The sequence below is a fragment of the Podarcis pityusensis genome (assembly GCF_964106645.2).
Source record: "Podarcis pityusensis genome assembly, chromosome: 12".
Taxonomy (NCBI): Eukaryota; Metazoa; Chordata; class Lepidosauria; order Squamata; family Lacertidae; genus Podarcis; species Podarcis pityusensis.
Window position 1 is genome coordinate 36,995,333 of NC_138037.1, and position 16,621 is coordinate 37,011,953.

Genomic DNA, 16,621 nt, shown 5'->3' on the forward strand with positions numbered 1-16,621 from the left:
TAGTAGTCCAACAATAGTCCCGTTGGATTTTTTTTTTAAAAAAGTGTAAAATCAGGTCCTTCCCTTAACTAGATTATGGATTTGTAATTCAGCCATCTGTTTCTCTTTAGGAGATATGCATTATATTTAAATCCTTATTTTTTCTACTGAAAAAAGTCTAGTCATGTTTTCAGACACGTGTATACGCATTGCTAACTATTTAAGGTGTAGGAAAGTAAATACCATGAAAAATGCCAGCTAGTATTAGCATTCGGTTCTGTGTGGTTAATTCTGCCACATAGGCTTGGACTAAATGTAAAAACTAAATGTAAAATTAAAAACTGCTCCTCTCCACCCAGCATTGCTAGCGTATCCATATGTATTCAGGGAAATGTATAAAAAATATTTGAAGTGTTAAGATATATATTCACTTATTGCTGCAAGTTTCTCAACCTTCTAATATTACCCACCTATACACAAGAAAAAATATCCTTCATCAGAATATCTCTTTCCAAAAAGCCACTAGGACAGGGCACGCTTATGTTATATTACGCTATTATATCTTCTGACAACACTGTCTTTTCCTCTGATGTCCAAAGCGATATAAGAGTGGAAAAGCATATTCTAGAACCCCACACGCTGATAACAATCTGTTGTTGTTTTTTAAAAGGCAGGAATTGGGGTGAGATCGTTTCAAACCTCACGTGGGGTCACCTCAACGTATGAGCCCATTTGTAGGGGCCCCTCTTACTTTCTTTTTCAAAAAGAGTAGGGTCCTATCTTGCCAATTCTTAGTCACCTGCATGGCTTTTAGCTACAAGGCGCTCCAAAGATACAACTGATAAGACTTAAAAGCTGCTCGTGTGAGCAAAGATTTCCAGGATTTGGCTCTGGCAGTACAAAGAAGCTGAGAAGAAAGAAAAGGAAATAACAAAACAAAACAAAAAGAAGAAGGGCAGTGGAAAAAGGGATGCTCTTTCACGCTCTCTTTCAACCCTGGAAATTCAAAGACTTAAAGTTGAATCCGGTCATAAAGTTTATTGCTGAGTAATCACACTCTAGTGAGAAGAGTCTACTTAAATAGAAAAAAGGAATGTTGAAATAAACAGGCAGCTGGGGCCTACCCTGCAATTCCCAGCCAGTAATGTGTGTATGTAGATATATACACGGATATCTATATAAATGGGGTTATTTACTATCGCCTATAAACCTATGCGTATTGTCCTTCATAATTCCAAGCACTCCAATGGCACGTAGAATCTCCTGTAAAAGTTACAGTCAATTTGTTCCTTCATGGGAAGGGATAAAGGAACCAGTGGGAAATGAAGACACTGGGGTTGTGGGGAATCTACGGGAAGGGTGTAAATTGCGTATATATACACTCTATGTACACACAGAGAGGGACACCGAGAGAGATGTAGGTAGGCGAGGGTACTTATGAAGGAGAGATGAGTCTCAAAGAACCTTAACCACGTAAAAAGTCAGACTTGGAGCGCACCTTCCTTGTCTTTTAGAGACGATAAGTTGGAAAACTTATCTTGGAAAACCTACGACTGCGTCAATTCCACACACATCCCGCCCCGCAAAGACAGGGATGCCCAGTCTACAGATATAGCCAGATCTATGTTCCTTTCATTAAAATATATTTTTTTGAAAAAAATCGCCTGCGGACTCTCTGCCCCCTCAATAAACAAAATCACTGGGCACGGAAAAGTTCCTGAAGCAAAGGAAGTCATTATCATTTGCCGTAGTCAAAGTAATTAAAGTTAGGCCTCAAAATCCATCTCTGCCAAAGTCGCTTATTGTGGTTTGCCTGGATTTGACGGATAAAATTTTAAAAAGGAGAGGTTAGATAAAAATGGGGAGGAGGGACAACGGCCCCCCACCCACTGTAACCTGCACCTTTCAAATATTATTTCTTCCCGTCCGAATCAACGGGGCAGCTTTAAGAAGGAGCCAGGCAACGACAGGCGAGCTCTTCACTGTACAAATAAACTTAAGCAACTTGTGCACGAAACTTACCTTAACTTGCAATGAGCCATTTTTTCAGAGAGTATTTGAGAACTTGGGGGAATGGATACTTCTGTACCTAAACCTGACAATTTGAATGGCCAGGAGGCGCACGTAGCCTGCAAAAGAGTCAAATGAAGTCCATCGTCAGTGTGATTATATGTTATGTGGTATATAATGTTGGATGACAACTCCCCAAAACCATAAAACTTACTTTAATGGCACCACGTGACTTTTTATAGCCAGTGAGCCTATCTGTCTGTGCTATGGATGATTTTACGATCTAATTCATAGACAAAACCCTATTCATTTGGCACCCAAATGTCATATAGCCGGAACTGGGGCTTATAAAGTTTACTGTTTTATAACTTTTAAGGGAAGGCATCAATGTAAAGCCGTCTGTAAATGTGCAAAGCTTTAGTTGCGCTTAGAAGCTCGGGAGAGTTAACCATTCAAGCTCTGGTGAGGGTAAGTAACGTTACATTTCCTAGCAAAAAAAGAGTAGCTGTAGCGAAAATAAATAAATAAATAACTGTTATATCGAAGGGTGGAATTTATCCCCACCCGCGCAACAACAGCCACAAAACCCTTCCCCAATACTTTTTTTTAAGAGTGCAGAATAAGAAGGTGGGTGTATCTGGTCTATTTAAATACTTTTTTCCCCCATGTTGGACTGGTGCTCACAGATGCAAGACCTTTCTGGCAGGTCTAGCTTTCTTTAACTTATGAGGATGAACCGATGGAGATAGTATAAAGCAGGTTCTGGAGATGATAATGTTGTTGAAGAAAGGACAGTCTTCTTCTTCTTCTTCTTTTCCTCCCCAGCCAAGAAAGAGCAGAAGTTTGGGGCATTCCTTCTCCCTCCCACCCCACTTTCCAAGACAAGGAGTTGGCTGAGGGTCTGTTATTGTGAGCCCTCCATCCAAAGAATAACTTTACAATTCCAAGGGATCTGGGGCAATCGTGTCTGCATCTACTTTGAATTTGGGTTAGGTCCTTCTCCAACTTTGCTCTAGTTAGAGTGATGAAGCTAAGGACATCTCCGTTAGGGTAGAAACCAAACTACCCGCAGAAGTAAAAACAAAAACAAAAACCGGGGGTTCGATGGGGAAGAAAGAAAAGGGGGAAACCCTTACAATAGAAAGTTTATTTTTTTTCCAGTCAGTTATTAAAAAAAAAAACAGTTTCTTTTCAAAAGCCGATCACATTATTGTTGTTGTTGCTGCTATTATTATTATTATTATTATTTGCTCAAACAGCCAGACTTTGATTCTATGTGTAACTTTGTTCACCAAAAGAAAGGAAGGAAGCTATAAGAGAGAAGAGGGGGTGGGAAATACGTTACTGAAGCTGCGCTTAATAAAAAAGCCACTTCTAAGACTTCGTGCAAAGAGAGTCATATACAAAGGCACAAGCAAAGGACATACTGTCTGGAATTACAGTTTTCGTCACAGATTCACTATTCACTACACGTTAGGACACGTTCCGTTTTTGTATTTCGTCATATTCACCTCTACAACAGCCATTAATGGACACAGGGAAATAAGATAGGTCGTTTCTGATCGGAAATCTCGGCCACAGCTTGGAGCTATACAGACACTGACACGTTTTGAACACACATGCACAGCAAAGCACAACGAGTGCAACACACAGAGAGAGAGAACATTGGGAGTCAAACAGGACTTGTAGGGGAGCCAGAAGGGAAGGACTTGAGGGGGAAGCGAACGAGGGACCAAATCGTCCTCCTTTACTTTTGTGTTTGTCTAGGGTGTCTTCCCCCCCCCTCGGTTCCCCCCTCCCACTTCACAGTTACTTCAAGTAACACCACTCGCTTCATATAAATAAGTTAAAACATCTACATTGTCCCCCCCCCTTCAAGACAAAAGCCATTCAAGACATAAAATGCACGGGAAGCAGATCTACTCGTAACACGCGCTAGAGAGAGAGAGAGGAAGAGAGAGACGCGGGCGGGGGCGGGGTGGGGGGCTCAATTAAAACAGGCTCAGAATGAAACGATGGGCGAGGGAATCTTCAGCCTCCCAGAGAAGTTGGAGCAAGTCAATGTGGTCTACAGAACGAGGGGCAGAAGGAGAGCGAGAGCGGGAAGAGGCTACTGACATTCCACGCAGGGTCAGCTCAATTATAATACTGCTCAGTTACTCGGGTTTTTTTGTTTTGTTTTCTTCCGGGGAAGGAAGAAGGAGAAGGAGCAGCAGCAGCAGCAGCTTCAGGGCCGGGGGGTTTTCCTCTTAAGGGCGGAAGGCTCCTCCCGCCGCTGCCATGCTCATACTCTTCAGCTTGTTATCCTTTTTCCATTTCATCCGCCTGTTTTGGAACCAGATCTTGATCTGTCTCTCTGAGAGGCAAAGAGCGTGCGCTATTTCAATCCTCCGCCTGCGGGTCAGGTATCTATTGAAGTGAAACTCTTTCTCCAGCTCCAGGGTCTGGTAGCGGGTGTAAGCAGTCCGAGCCCTTTTCCCTTCGGGACCCCCTATGTTGTCTGCAACAAAAAATAGAAAGGGGAGGACACGGTTTAGACCTTTGGCAAGAGGAGACGTCCCACTGCCGCCACCCCGGATCCTTCCTCTCCAATCTTCCTCTCCCTGATTTCCTTCTCTGTTTGGTATGGGCATTAAGTTGGGAGAAAATGATCAACAAGTAGCTCCTTCTCCTCTCTCTCTCTCTCTCTCTCCCCACCCGCATCTATCTCTTCTCCCCTTCCCTCAAATAATATCCCGGGCTCTGAATTTGAGCAGCCTCCCCTTTGCCTCTTCTGAGGAATTTTATTTAATCTGGGGAAGACAGGGTGGCAGCTCCCTTCTGCACCCCGATCCTTAACATATTACTACTCGCAAGTAAAAGAAAACAAAACCATTTGGCTTCATGAGAACTTACTTCCTCCTGACAGTATGCTTAGGGTCCTGGGCAAGTTGTTACTAGAGTGAGTTTTACACAAACATAAACACCCAAACCAAGCACCCTCTGAAGTTCTGGTCCCACTCCTGATCTGAACACACTGTATCTGGGAGTCACTGGGAAGAATTTCCAAGTGCCCTATGGACTGCAGGACTAAGCCCCCCCCCCAATTGCCCCCCTCCAATCTCCTCTCTTAAGTTTTCCTTCGAATTACTTCCCTCCCAGAAAAAATATTTTTCCCCCACACCCCCTTTCTCTCTCTCTCTCTCTCTCTCTCTCTCTCTCTCTCTCACACACACACACACACACACACCCCACACACACATTATTTACTCAACTTCTTTTTTGATATAATTAGTAACGGTGTTTTTCACTGGACGGTCCTCGTCATAAATTACAAGGACTGACACGCACTATTCAAGATCCCTCTCTCTCACACACACACACACGCTTTCCCTCTCTCTCCCCTCCCCCCAAATTTCAATTACACCTCACAGTCCGGGAGACTTAGAAGAGTTATTAAAGAGAGCTTGGCTCACCCTACCCCGATTTCCAAAGTCCCACTTGCCTTTTCCAGGAGGGACCGGGTTTGGGGGGCGGATTTCCTCCGCATAGACCAGACGATCAGACAAGCAGGCAGAGGAACACAGAGAGCAAGAGAAAGCACATTTCTTGCCCACCACGTTTCCTCTTTTGCAAACAATCTACCTTCTCTCTCCCTCGACACACACTCCCCCCCCTCCCCACCCCTCTCTCATACATAGATATTGTAATCCGGGCATGCTTTTTACCATGGCTTATGTGCAGTTTTCTCATCCAGGGGTAGATCTGGGGCTGTGGCGGCTGTGGAGCTGTGCTTTGGTCGTTCTGCTGGGGATTCGCCTGCTCGCTGCTGGCCGGGGCGTCCTCCTCGGTGTCTGGCGACGTGCTGAGCCCTTCTCTGCCTAGGTGGTGGGGGTTGTTGCCCGTGCTGCTGGCGCTGGTGCTGCTGCTGCTGCTGCTGCTGGCGCCGCTGCTGGAAGTGGACGAAGTGCTGCTCGAGTTGGCCGTGGAGTTTTTCACGCTGCCGCCGTGATGAGCGTCGCCGCTGACAGGCGAGGTGGCCGCCACGGCAGCGGCGGCGGCGCAGGGCAGAGGGTCAGGCGGAGGCGAGTGAGTGGCCCCCGCCGCCGCCCGGCTGGCGTACCTGGCCTCGGGGGCAGCGTTGGCGGGGTAGCTGCTGCGAGCCCTCTCCGAGGGGCCCCCTGCCCCAAAGTGGCTGGAAGCCGAGCGGCCGACGCTGAGGTCCATGCCATTGTAGCCGTAGCCTCCGCCGCCGCCGCCGCCGTACCTGCCGGAATGCATGCTGGCGGAGTCCCTGAATTGCTCGCTCACGGCACTGGGATCTCCATAATTATGTAACGGGTAGTCCGGGCCATTTGGATAGCGACCGCAAAATGAGTTTACAAAATAAGAGCTCATTTGTTTTTTTTGTTGATGATTATTTTTTTGTTGTTGTTGTTGGTTGGGATTTTTTTGTTGCTTTTTTTTTTTTGATCGGGGGGCTTGATTTGTGGCTCTTTGCTTCGTTTTTTGGTGCGTCTATAGCACCCTAGCACAATTTATGATGAATTATGGAAATGACTGGGACATGTACTTGGTTCCCTCCTACGTAGGCACCCAAATATGGGGTACGGCTTCATATCACGTGCTTTTGTTGTCCAGTCGTAAATCCTGCCTGATGACCTCTAGAGGTAAACTCGTGCACTAAATGGGGGAGTTTGGGTGGATGCTGGAAGGGCTGGGGCGCGCGCGCCGGCGCGCGCACCCGGCCGCCAGCTCGCGACTGTCAGTCGGCCTCGTGCGCCACCCTCTGGAGGAAAGCGGAATCTTCACCTCCGCAACAACCCCCCCCCCTCCGGCCCAGCCAGGGGCTTACTCGCAAGTCTGGGGTCGAATCGAGGTTACAGCCCATTATAGCAAAATTATGGCATCTCTCACACAGTTCCATTAGTATGGACCAATTTTTAAGGGCTATCGGCTCCAGATCAGAAAACCAGCAAGAATTCAGAAGCATAGGGGAGAAATAATATATTCAACCTTTCCTTTTCAATAAGATTCTTTTTAATCTTGCACATTCCTTTATTATTTTCTAACATCCCCCATTCTGCTAGAGATTCTTTACAAAGAATAGCTATATAAATAGACACACACACACACACACACACACACACACATATATATAGGGATTTCTTTTGCGGGAGGAAGGGAAAAGACTAATTATTATTGAAGCCAATTAGAGGAAAGCAATAAACCCCAACATTCTAGCAACAATTACTATGGTGTCCTTTTTTCTCAGGCGCTTGAAAAACCAGGATAAAAGGGGTTGCTGGGGATCGATCGCTGTGTATTTTTAAAGATCAGTGCCGATTTCAAAATTTCCTTCAGCTGAGCTGTTCTCTAAGCCTCTTTTAAACAGCATGGAACTAAAAGCAAGCAAACCCCAGTATCATTTTATGACACCATGGCATATTGTCTCCCTCCCCCACCCAATTTTACAACAACATATTATATATAATGGTAGTGATCTTTTGAGGGGTAGGATTTCACTATTTCACTTTTATTAGTATTCAGAGTCATTGCCCAAAAAGTACACTTTTCATAGTATCGAAAAAGACCTTTGCATTTCCACATATACACAGAGGACGCCAAACACACTTAATCGCATATATAAAGACACATTTTCACTGTCACTGTTATTTAAAGCAAACCGTGCTTGTGCCGGATCCTTCTTCCACACATTCTCAATAAAAGCATAGAATAGTAGCTACATTTCGACTTTGCTTCCATCACCATCATAATTTACTGTCGTTGTTTAGAAATTTAACCAAATGTGAAGGGGGGGTTGGGGAAACAGCCACGATTCAGTATTCTGCCTACTCCTTCAATAGTACTCAGAAATCAAAGTTACCCTCGATAGTCAAGTTGTGTTTGTGAGCGTGCATATACATGTGTACACACACACTCTCTCTCCTCTAATTCGAACTCTACCCATCTCTGCCTGCTTAGAGATACTTCTCCCTTTACTTTTTGTGCTTTTAATTACAGTATTTTGAGCTTTGTTGGGGGTTTTTTAATGCAGGCTTTTGCTAATTAGAACAAAACACTACGCAAATATGTGGCCATTTTGAAACATCCATAGCAGTTCATCAACACTTCAAGGCTGTATTTAAAAAAACAACAACAGAAAAACGCTTAATCTCATTATTGAAATTTCCCCTTTCCCTATTTTTTTTTTTTTGGTGGGGTGGGATCCTAACTATATATTTCAATCATATGTACAAGGAAACACGCTTTTCCTAATCTGTACTGTAATATTTCGGTGCCATAAAGTCGCCATAGTGGCAACTTTAATCATGGAGTCTTTTTATTTTTTGTTTTGTATTTTTTTTAAAAATCCGAATGAATAGGCTCAGGTCTGAGGTGAAAAGGAGACGAACAATGGCACCAATCTATCCCGAGTTAGCAGCAAAGACATAAATAAGACGCCTGTACATCTCTGGCCGTCCTAGAATATGGAGGTTTCCCTCTGAGCAAGCGACCGCCGCTCCCCCTTTTTTTGTCCCTGGAAGCAATTCCATCAATTTCCAGTCCTTCATATTAACACCGATGCTCCACTTCAAAGTTTGTTTGGTGTGGTTTTGTTTTTTTTAAAGAATCTTGATACCATCTGAAGCATATCCTAACCTCCACTTTGGAGACCTGACTATGTACACCACTCCCTTCCATGACCATTTATCCTACCGATCCAGAAATTCACAGTTAATTGCAAATATATATAGATATATATAAATAGGTATATATTTTAATCAAGCCTTTGAAAGTCGTCAGAACCATTACAATACGAATTATATCTATATCTATATCTATATATTCCTGGAGGAACATAAGAGGGGAGGGGTAAGGGGAGATGTAAAGAGCAACTAATGAAAGGGTATGGTGGCAACTCCACACACACCCCCGCCTCGTTGTAAGCATTGTTTTACTCCCCTGACTTTTCCTCTGTTTCTTCTCCCGGCTGGGTGGAATTGATGAGTTTGCTTTCTTTTTTCCATTTCATCCTCCTGTTTTGAAACCAGATTTTAATCTGCCGCTCAGTGAGGCAGAGAGCGTTCGCTATCTCAATCCGTCGCCTCCTGGTTAAATATCTGTTATAGTGAAATTCCTTCTCTAACTCTAAGGTCTGGTATCGGGTGTAGGTCTGCCTGCCCCGTCTGCCGTGCGTTCCGTATACTGCACCTATGGAAGGAAAGACAAGATGGTCTCAGTTGGAGAGGCCTTCGTGCTTTCTGTTAACAATGGAGGAAAACTGCTTCGAGCTGCGCTGGTGCGTGTGTCCCCCCCCCCCTCTCTCCCACCCCCAGCCCATATCCTTGCATAGGAAGATATAAGGAGATGCGTGGGAAAAGTTCAGTCCCTTCCTCAACGTTTCCCGGGTTAAATATCTCCCAGGGATATCTAGTTGGTAGCAGAACTTTGGGAAGCGAATGTTCGTATTGACGTCGGGGCTAAAATTCCGCGCTCAACACGCAGAAAATACCCTCATATGGCACACAAACGGGCACATATGCACACGCTGTGACTGACTCTGTGTGGGGTGTGTAACATTTCTATCTCGCTGTGGCGTCGGCAAAAACTCAGGCTGTAATCCTATACCCATCTACCTGGGAGTAAATCCCATTGAACTCAACAGAACCTACTTATAAGTGAACATGCCTAAGATCACGCCGATAGGGTACCTGGGCAGGACAAAGTTAAGCAGTTCCATTGGTTTCCAGAGGCATACTCGAGCAGGCGCACGTCCTTAACTCTGCTCTATTTAAAATAAGTGCGACCTGAAAGTGCTTAACTTTGTCTGGACCACGACCTTTCATAATAATTAAAGCAACAGATACCAGTTCCTGAGCTCATTTATTTGCAAGGCCATTGATTTCAGTAAAGCCTACTTCCAAGTAAGTGCTCTTAGGATGACAGCCTAGAAACGAAGTATAATTACAAAGAAATAAATCCTAATATGCATTCTTAAAGCAAGAAGCCCCCACCCCAAAGTCTTATATTTACTGCAGTGTGGTGACCCCAAAAGAAACAAACTCACAACGGAGAAGGTAAACTTATGTAGGAAAAACCTGAATAAAAATGCGTTGTGGAGTTTAAATTTTGCATGTCTTTTCCTCTCCTTTCCAATCTTTTCCTTTAAGAGGGACAAAGGATGAAATTCTGATCCACTGAAATCAATGGGAATTTGGCCATTGATCAAGTTTCCTCTCTTCCCACCTCCTCCGCCCCCAGTAGATGATTTGTGTGCGTGCACATATTACTGGAAAACGTGCATTCAGTAGTTAATACTTACACACTAATGAGTGGGTGAAGGGAGGGGGAAGAGAGGATCTGTCTTGCAAATATATTGAGCAGTCAATACAGAGGGCATATTCCTTTGCATCAGTCTTTGGCTCTCATGGAAGCGGGCTTCTTTTAATCATGATTATTTCGTACTAGTAGCAGCAGTAACCACCAACCAAGCCTACAACGAGCACCAGATCTTAGTACTTTATACCGAACTGGCTCTCAGGTATGACTGTTTGGCATTGCAACCTTTATCTGCTGACTCAGACTTTAGGCGACCTTTCCTTTAAAATAAATAAATAAACGCATACTTTTTCAAAGTAGCCCCCCCACCCGACCTCACCCCGCCCAGCAGAGTGTCAGGATAGAGGAGAACCTGGAGAGGAATCTCAGTCTACCCATTTGCTTGCAGGTGACACTGGTCTTCATAGATCCAGCTCACCCCCCTGCAAAAAACCCCCTCTCATATTCCTCCATCCTCCCCCAAAGCCCTTTATCTCTCTCCCCCCTCACCTTCACTTTCACCCCCACTCGCCCGCCCACCCCTTGAGTCTTGCTTGCATCCCTGTGACTTACCAGCGCACGAGTTCATCCTTTGCATCCAAGGATAAACAGGGCTGCTGTACTTCCGGTCGCTTCCTTCCTCGTTTAGGATTTTGGCCGGCCCGCTCTCGGGCTTGTACTGCTGGTCAGAAGCAAAGCAGGGCAGATAGTCCCCAGGGTGGCTGGCCCTTTGCTTGCCACTGCCGGAGGGCGAGGAGGCGCCGCCCAAGTCCTTGTCTGGATAGAAGCAAGAGGCTCCATAGTCATAGGATGCCCGGTTGCAGGCGATGACCGTGTTGGTGGACTGTTGATAGAAGCAAGGTGAGGAGTAGGTCTTGTCCTGCAGGCTGCCGGCCCCATAAGAGGCTGGGAAGTGCCTCAGAGCCTCGTACCCAGCTGGGTAGATGGGGATCTGCCCGAGGAACGACTCCTGCCCATTAGGCAGGCTCCCCGGGAAAGTGGGATTCACAAAATAGGAACTCATTGACGCTCCCCAGATCCCGGACCGTGATTTGTTGTGTATTAGTACATCTGGCTATAACTATTAGTAGTCATCGAAGTGGTTTGTTTCTGGATGGCCGAGCGCCAAAAGCGACAGCAGCAAATAGCACCAGCTGATGGCTCGGCAACCAATGAGAGAGCGGCGGAGGGCCCTTCTCCCCTGGGACCCGCCGCCACCGAACCAGCAAAGTTACAAACAACACCCCCCAGCCGCCGTATCTCAGCCGCCGCCGGAGCCCGGCAGATGGATGGCAACTTGGAAACAGCGGTTATCGTCCGCTGTGCCAAAAAGCTGGAGGCGGGGGGAAGGCTAGAGAGGAATTGTGTGTGTGTGTGTTGTTGTATAGATAAATAAATCAAGGTGATTGTAGACACCCAGAGCACAGCCCCGCTGGCATCTGTAAGCAAAAGAGGCACCTCTGCAAAGTTAGGGTGTCTAGACTGAAGGCGTTATGAAGCAGCACCCAGGAAACTCCCTATTGATTCTCCCGCCAGGACCCTTCAGCCTCCCCCCTCCCCGGAAGATGAAAGCAAGGCAGCCGGTTGGTTGATTTATGTGGTATCTAAGAATTTTAAAAATATAATAAGAAAATGTCAAACAAGTTCGAAAACGGGAACTTCTGCTCACTGACCGGATTAAAAAGAAACCACCTCAATTAAAAGCTTCAATTATTTTCACATATTCCTAGTCTGGGGCGGGGCGGGGAGAATAAGCTTAGTCATACAAGGCTTCCCAAAAGGTTTCGATTCAGGTAATAATAATAATTAATAATAATGTCGAATACAGCTTAGTCTAGTTTTATTTGGTTAGTAAAAAAACACGCGCGCATAGATAAGTCTCTCTGCAATGATTCTTCTTCTTTGAGCCTCTTGGTGGCTGAGGAAAAGAATCTCGTCTGTTCAGCTTGACCCAGACAATTTTAATAGTAAATCGGAAAGCAGGAAAGAAGTGAGGATGTCTCGACGTGGTTGTTATTGTGTGTTGGCAGTGGGTGGGCTTTTTTTGTTTGTTATTGTTTTTGGCAAAGGAATCCTCTCCAAAGTAGCTGAGAACACGACATTGTTTTTCTTGTTGACATTTTTTAACTCGTCAAGGAATATATCTGCAGCTTTAGTCCTTGTTTTTGTCTCCGTCTGGCAGGCAGAGGGGAAACCCGTCATGGCGAACTCTGCACAAATACCCTTTATAGCCAGTACTTTGGGTGGGGGGGGGCTGCCCCTTTTCATCTTTATATTTAACCTGGCTGTTGTGGACTCCCCCAGACATCACCTAGCAAGCACCACACTGTAATCCCTCCCCCACAAACGTGGTGGAAATTTTAGGGTGATGAAAAGAAGGCGGTACGCCTAGGCCTAAGGTAGCAGAGGTACTAATGCTAACATCTGATAGATCCACGCTTTTAATACATTTGATTCATTTCTAAGCACGTTTACTCAGAAGTAAGTCCCCCCCCCCAGCCCATTAGGACTTTGGTCCCAAGTAAAGTGTCTTTAGGACAGAGGCCCACAAAATGTTTTCTGTGCCAATTGCCTGGGTAGCGATTTACACTTCCCTCCACAGACTCGGGTTTTTGAATGGGCGCTTTAAAAACTATCCCTCAATTGGCTTGAAAGCCGTGAGCTTTGTCCCAGTTGCAATCTGGTTTGTTTCATTTCCGGAGTCCCATTACGGGATCTATAAAACAGCAGTAAGTTAAAACGTCTCCCCACCGTGTGCATTGTTTGCGCCCCTCATCGGGGTTTCACAGGGAACTCTCGATTACCTCCAATAATGGCGAGTGCTTTCAAAGGACTTCCCCAATCTTTCCGCTAAAAGGTTACCTATAAATGCAATCGATAGTATAGGTGGGAGAGCTCAGAAGCAGAGGAACAGGAAGCTAACCATTCGCCGAGAACAACAAAAAATGAGTAAATCACGTTTCAAACATTTTTACAGTGCAGATATATAACGTCAGGATGCACAAGGCACTCGAAAGTGGGAAACTTCATACGGTTGAAGGACAGGTAAAACATTTCTTCACTCTCTATTAATATTTTCAGGAAGTTGTGCTAAGGTTCCCCTTCCCATCAGTTTTAATGAACCAAAATGCCACTCTCAAATCATCCTGCAAAGACCAGCAGCCAGTAAATATACAAACTGTAGGGAAGTGCCTGTAAATTCAGCGCAATATAACGAAGGCATCGCCCTCATTTTTCTTTTACTCACCAAGAACCAAATAAAGCAGAATTTAAAGTAGGAAAGTGCATGCAACGCTCGCCAGGTCTCTTAACGAGGTTATTTAGCAATATGCAATGTAATAATAATAATAATGTCATGGTTACAGTCCAATGTACAAAATATATATATATCAAGGTCTGCCAGTAGAAAAAGTCGCCCCTCCCCAACGAGAGGTTCCGAGACCCACATCTGCTAAGCAGAAGCCTTGCCATAGACTGCAGCTTCTCAATGAACCCAGACAAGCTCCCGGAGACACATTCCTAACCCAAGCAAGGTAAACAGCTGGAGTGGCCCCGTTTAAAAGAAAACATGCAAAACTCCAAAACTTTTTTTTTTTTTTTTTTAAATATAGCAGTACCCATCGATTTAAAATGTGTGACTACCCGTTTAACAGTGCGAGGATTTCCCCCATCCACCCCCTTTGCTCTCGGGCTTTCATTCAGTCGAAGCCATAAGTCAAACAAAGTTAGAATACAGGTGCGGGCGGCAGTTACCCTCTTAAGCTTAAAAGCTCCGTTTCCCTAAGGTATAAATCCACTTGCAAATCCTTCTTATGTTCGGAGATGTAACAGAAAGCAACATTTAACTAACAGCCGCTAATCCAAACAGTTCTCGCAATCCCAGCTATTGTTTAGACTGAACGTGTTAGTAGCCCTTCCTGGTCCTTCCAATTCACCACGCCAAAACACTCAGTTCAACAACCATATCTTTCCGGGGTGTCCCCTTCAAATCCCGTCTGCCACGTAAATTTTTTAAGCTCTCGCGGAAAAAGAATCCTTAAAGCGATACGGCTTGAGGTGGGCAACTGAAGGCCGATTTTTACAAATAGAGTTTTCCAATGGAGAACCACCCGCTACGTTCTGCGGGGCTGTGTGTGTGTGTTTGGATGTGTGTGTGTGATACTGGCGGTTGCCCCAGCTCACTCTGCGTCCAGTACCACCTTCAACCACACAGTGGCAGCACTGAGTACTTGGCGATAAATAATCCGACATTCACTGCGGTTGCAGTCAGCCAGATACTGCAATGCAATGCACACGTAATTCTTTATCAGCTCGGAGAAGTGGGGGGGGGGACACACGCATCGTTCTGAACACATAAGATAATTGCTTCTCATCTTTAACAACTGAAATGAATATTTGAAGATATGCAATCCGAAATATTTTCCTCCCAGAAAACCATTTTAAGGAGACGACACAAAATGGGCGCATCACACAAAATTACGCACCCTTACGAAAATATTGCTTCACCACATCCCTCCACCTATACCAATTTTGAGGATAATTTTCTATTATTTCATTAACCTGTTTTTCTCTCACATCCACACAAACACTCCCCCGTCTCCACCAAACAAAAAGCCGCATTTTGTGATTCTGAAGTAAGCTTCCTTATTTCATTTAATCCTTAATTATCATTAAGGAACAAGCTGCATTTCGGGACTTTAAAAAGCTCCTAATGTTATCCAGGCGCCATACGATATACGTGACTACCATGCTATTGTACGTACATCTTCATCTGAAGATGGAGCAATCCAGTGCATGCATAATCTATCCTCTGACGTTACCGGAATTAATTTCCACCTAACATCTAAAATGAAGCGATAAGTTCCTAAACTCTCTATTTACATTGACAGATCTCATAGCAACAACAACCACGCATTAAACAAACAAAAAGTCAAAACGCACCCGCTTTGCTAAAATACACATTTTAGAAGCATTCCAGGTCTGCCTTACTATCAACGCAACATTTAATGAGACGGTTTCTAAAATCTCCCGTGGCTTCAAAAAAACACAGGTTATTCTTAAGCAAATGTAGCTGCAGCCGGTGCTAAAATAGCATATCTACAGGCTCACTAGCAGTTCTGGTCTGTTTTGATTGCACCCGGCGCAATCCAGGAAGCTTAGAGAGTCAATTGGCACCATCGCACCTTTGGCGGATCAACATTCTATGTCTAATCTGTTTCAGAGAAGGATGCTGATTTTCCAGGTTTGTCTAGTCTAATGTTATAGCAGAGGTTGCTCGCTCATGCTGGTAGTTCTCTGAATTTCTCACCTTTTTAGGTTCTGGCTTGCAGGAGCCCCTGCTACTTTGACAGCTGTCGCTTTGGCTGCACCGGAGACGAATCGCCCTCCTTTTGGTGCCAGAAGAAGCAGGAAATTAGCCAGGTTGCGAGTTGAAAATCTGCCACTCCAGCGCTTTGAATCCAATATGCCACACCTTCCGGCGGAGGAACTGGAAATTGCCATCCAAGACCTGCGTTCTAGGCGACTGCCTGCTCTGAACCTCCATCCACCCGGCTCCCTATTGACTTACAAAGGACAAATGAAAATCGGGGGTGGTGGAGGTGGGGGGGAACTGAAAAGCCAGAGAGATCCGAAGCAGGACAGAGCTGAGCAAAAGAATGCAGCTCTATTCTCGCCAGGGAAATTATAAAAAAGTTCATGTTCACGGTTGCCATCCACATGACCATCGGCAACCAATGGAGGAACGGAACCACTCATAAAGTTGTATTGCAAAGTTGTAAATTTTCATAAACAACAACGGATTTATGGCTCTTTCCTCCTCACTAAGAAAGAGGCAGGACTTAGAGAGGCGCCATTTTACCAGAGAGGCAAGCTCTAGATTTTTTAAAGGACCCACAGCCTGGACAATTTTTGAATTGTATTTTATAATAGGGGGAATATTAAAACTGTGCCACACGCTTTTAACAGAGCAGCAGGAAATCTGCCCTTATTCACTCACCACTCTTATTTATCTTTCCATATATATATATATATGAGAGATAGCACTCAGTTTTGCTTTAAATGAATAAAAAGGGGGCGGGGAGAAAAATTGCTCGTAGGAGAAATATTTTGGGAATATGCTATGGAAATAGGTTCTATACGTGTTATATCTTTGCTAATGGCATTGTCCTTAATTCCGTGTTCCGGGGGCTAGCGTGCACCCTCCAGACGGCGCCTTAAAGCGCCTTATAGTCATTCCATTCCAGAAATTTCAGTGACTTCCTCTCCAAAGTGCGGACTATACCAGCTTATATATACCTCGCGAGATGCGTTTGAAAAACAAATCCTGAAT

General features: G+C 44.9%; 3 protein-coding genes and 1 long non-coding RNA gene across 7 annotated transcripts in view; 1 reads left to right on the forward strand and 3 right to left on the reverse strand.

The window, feature by feature from the left end:
* Positions 1-15,740, reverse strand: part of HOXA3 (homeobox A3) — a 52,203-nt gene extending 36,463 nt beyond the window's left edge. Inside the window, exon 1 of one of the 4 annotated variants that reach the window (XM_080975342.1) lies at positions 15,599-15,740. The gene's annotated coding sequence lies outside the window, so the exon portion shown is untranslated. Of the gene's footprint in view, positions 1-2,001; positions 2,136-15,598 lie in introns of those variants that run through there. The other 3 variants (XM_080975347.1, XM_080975341.1, XM_080975340.1) reach the window with 3 other exon arrangements.
* On the reverse strand, positions 3,122-6,631 carry HOXA5 (homeobox A5). The gene is made up of 2 exons (XM_080975352.1): positions 5,697-6,631; positions 3,122-4,489 (listed from the first exon to the last, which is right to left on the reverse strand). The coding sequence occupies exons 1-2, from the start codon at positions 6,364-6,366 to the stop codon at positions 4,239-4,241; spliced, it is 921 nt and encodes a 306-aa protein (XP_080831478.1). The 5' UTR covers positions 6,367-6,631; the 3' UTR covers positions 3,122-4,238.
* Positions 3,997-15,744, forward strand: LOC308459746. Its single transcript, XR_013978302.1, has 3 exons — positions 3,997-4,119; positions 13,268-13,335; positions 15,607-15,744. It is a non-coding gene; the product is annotated as an uncharacterized lncRNA (long non-coding RNA).
* HOXA6 (homeobox A6) lies at positions 7,484-13,259 on the reverse strand. The gene is made up of 2 exons (XM_080975354.1): positions 10,864-13,259; positions 7,484-9,183 (listed from the first exon to the last, which is right to left on the reverse strand). Exons 1-2 carry the CDS (start codon positions 11,312-11,314, stop codon positions 8,927-8,929), a joined length of 708 nt encoding a protein of 235 aa, XP_080831480.1. The 5' UTR covers positions 11,315-13,259; the 3' UTR covers positions 7,484-8,926.
* Positions 15,745-16,621: the final 877 nt, after the last annotated feature.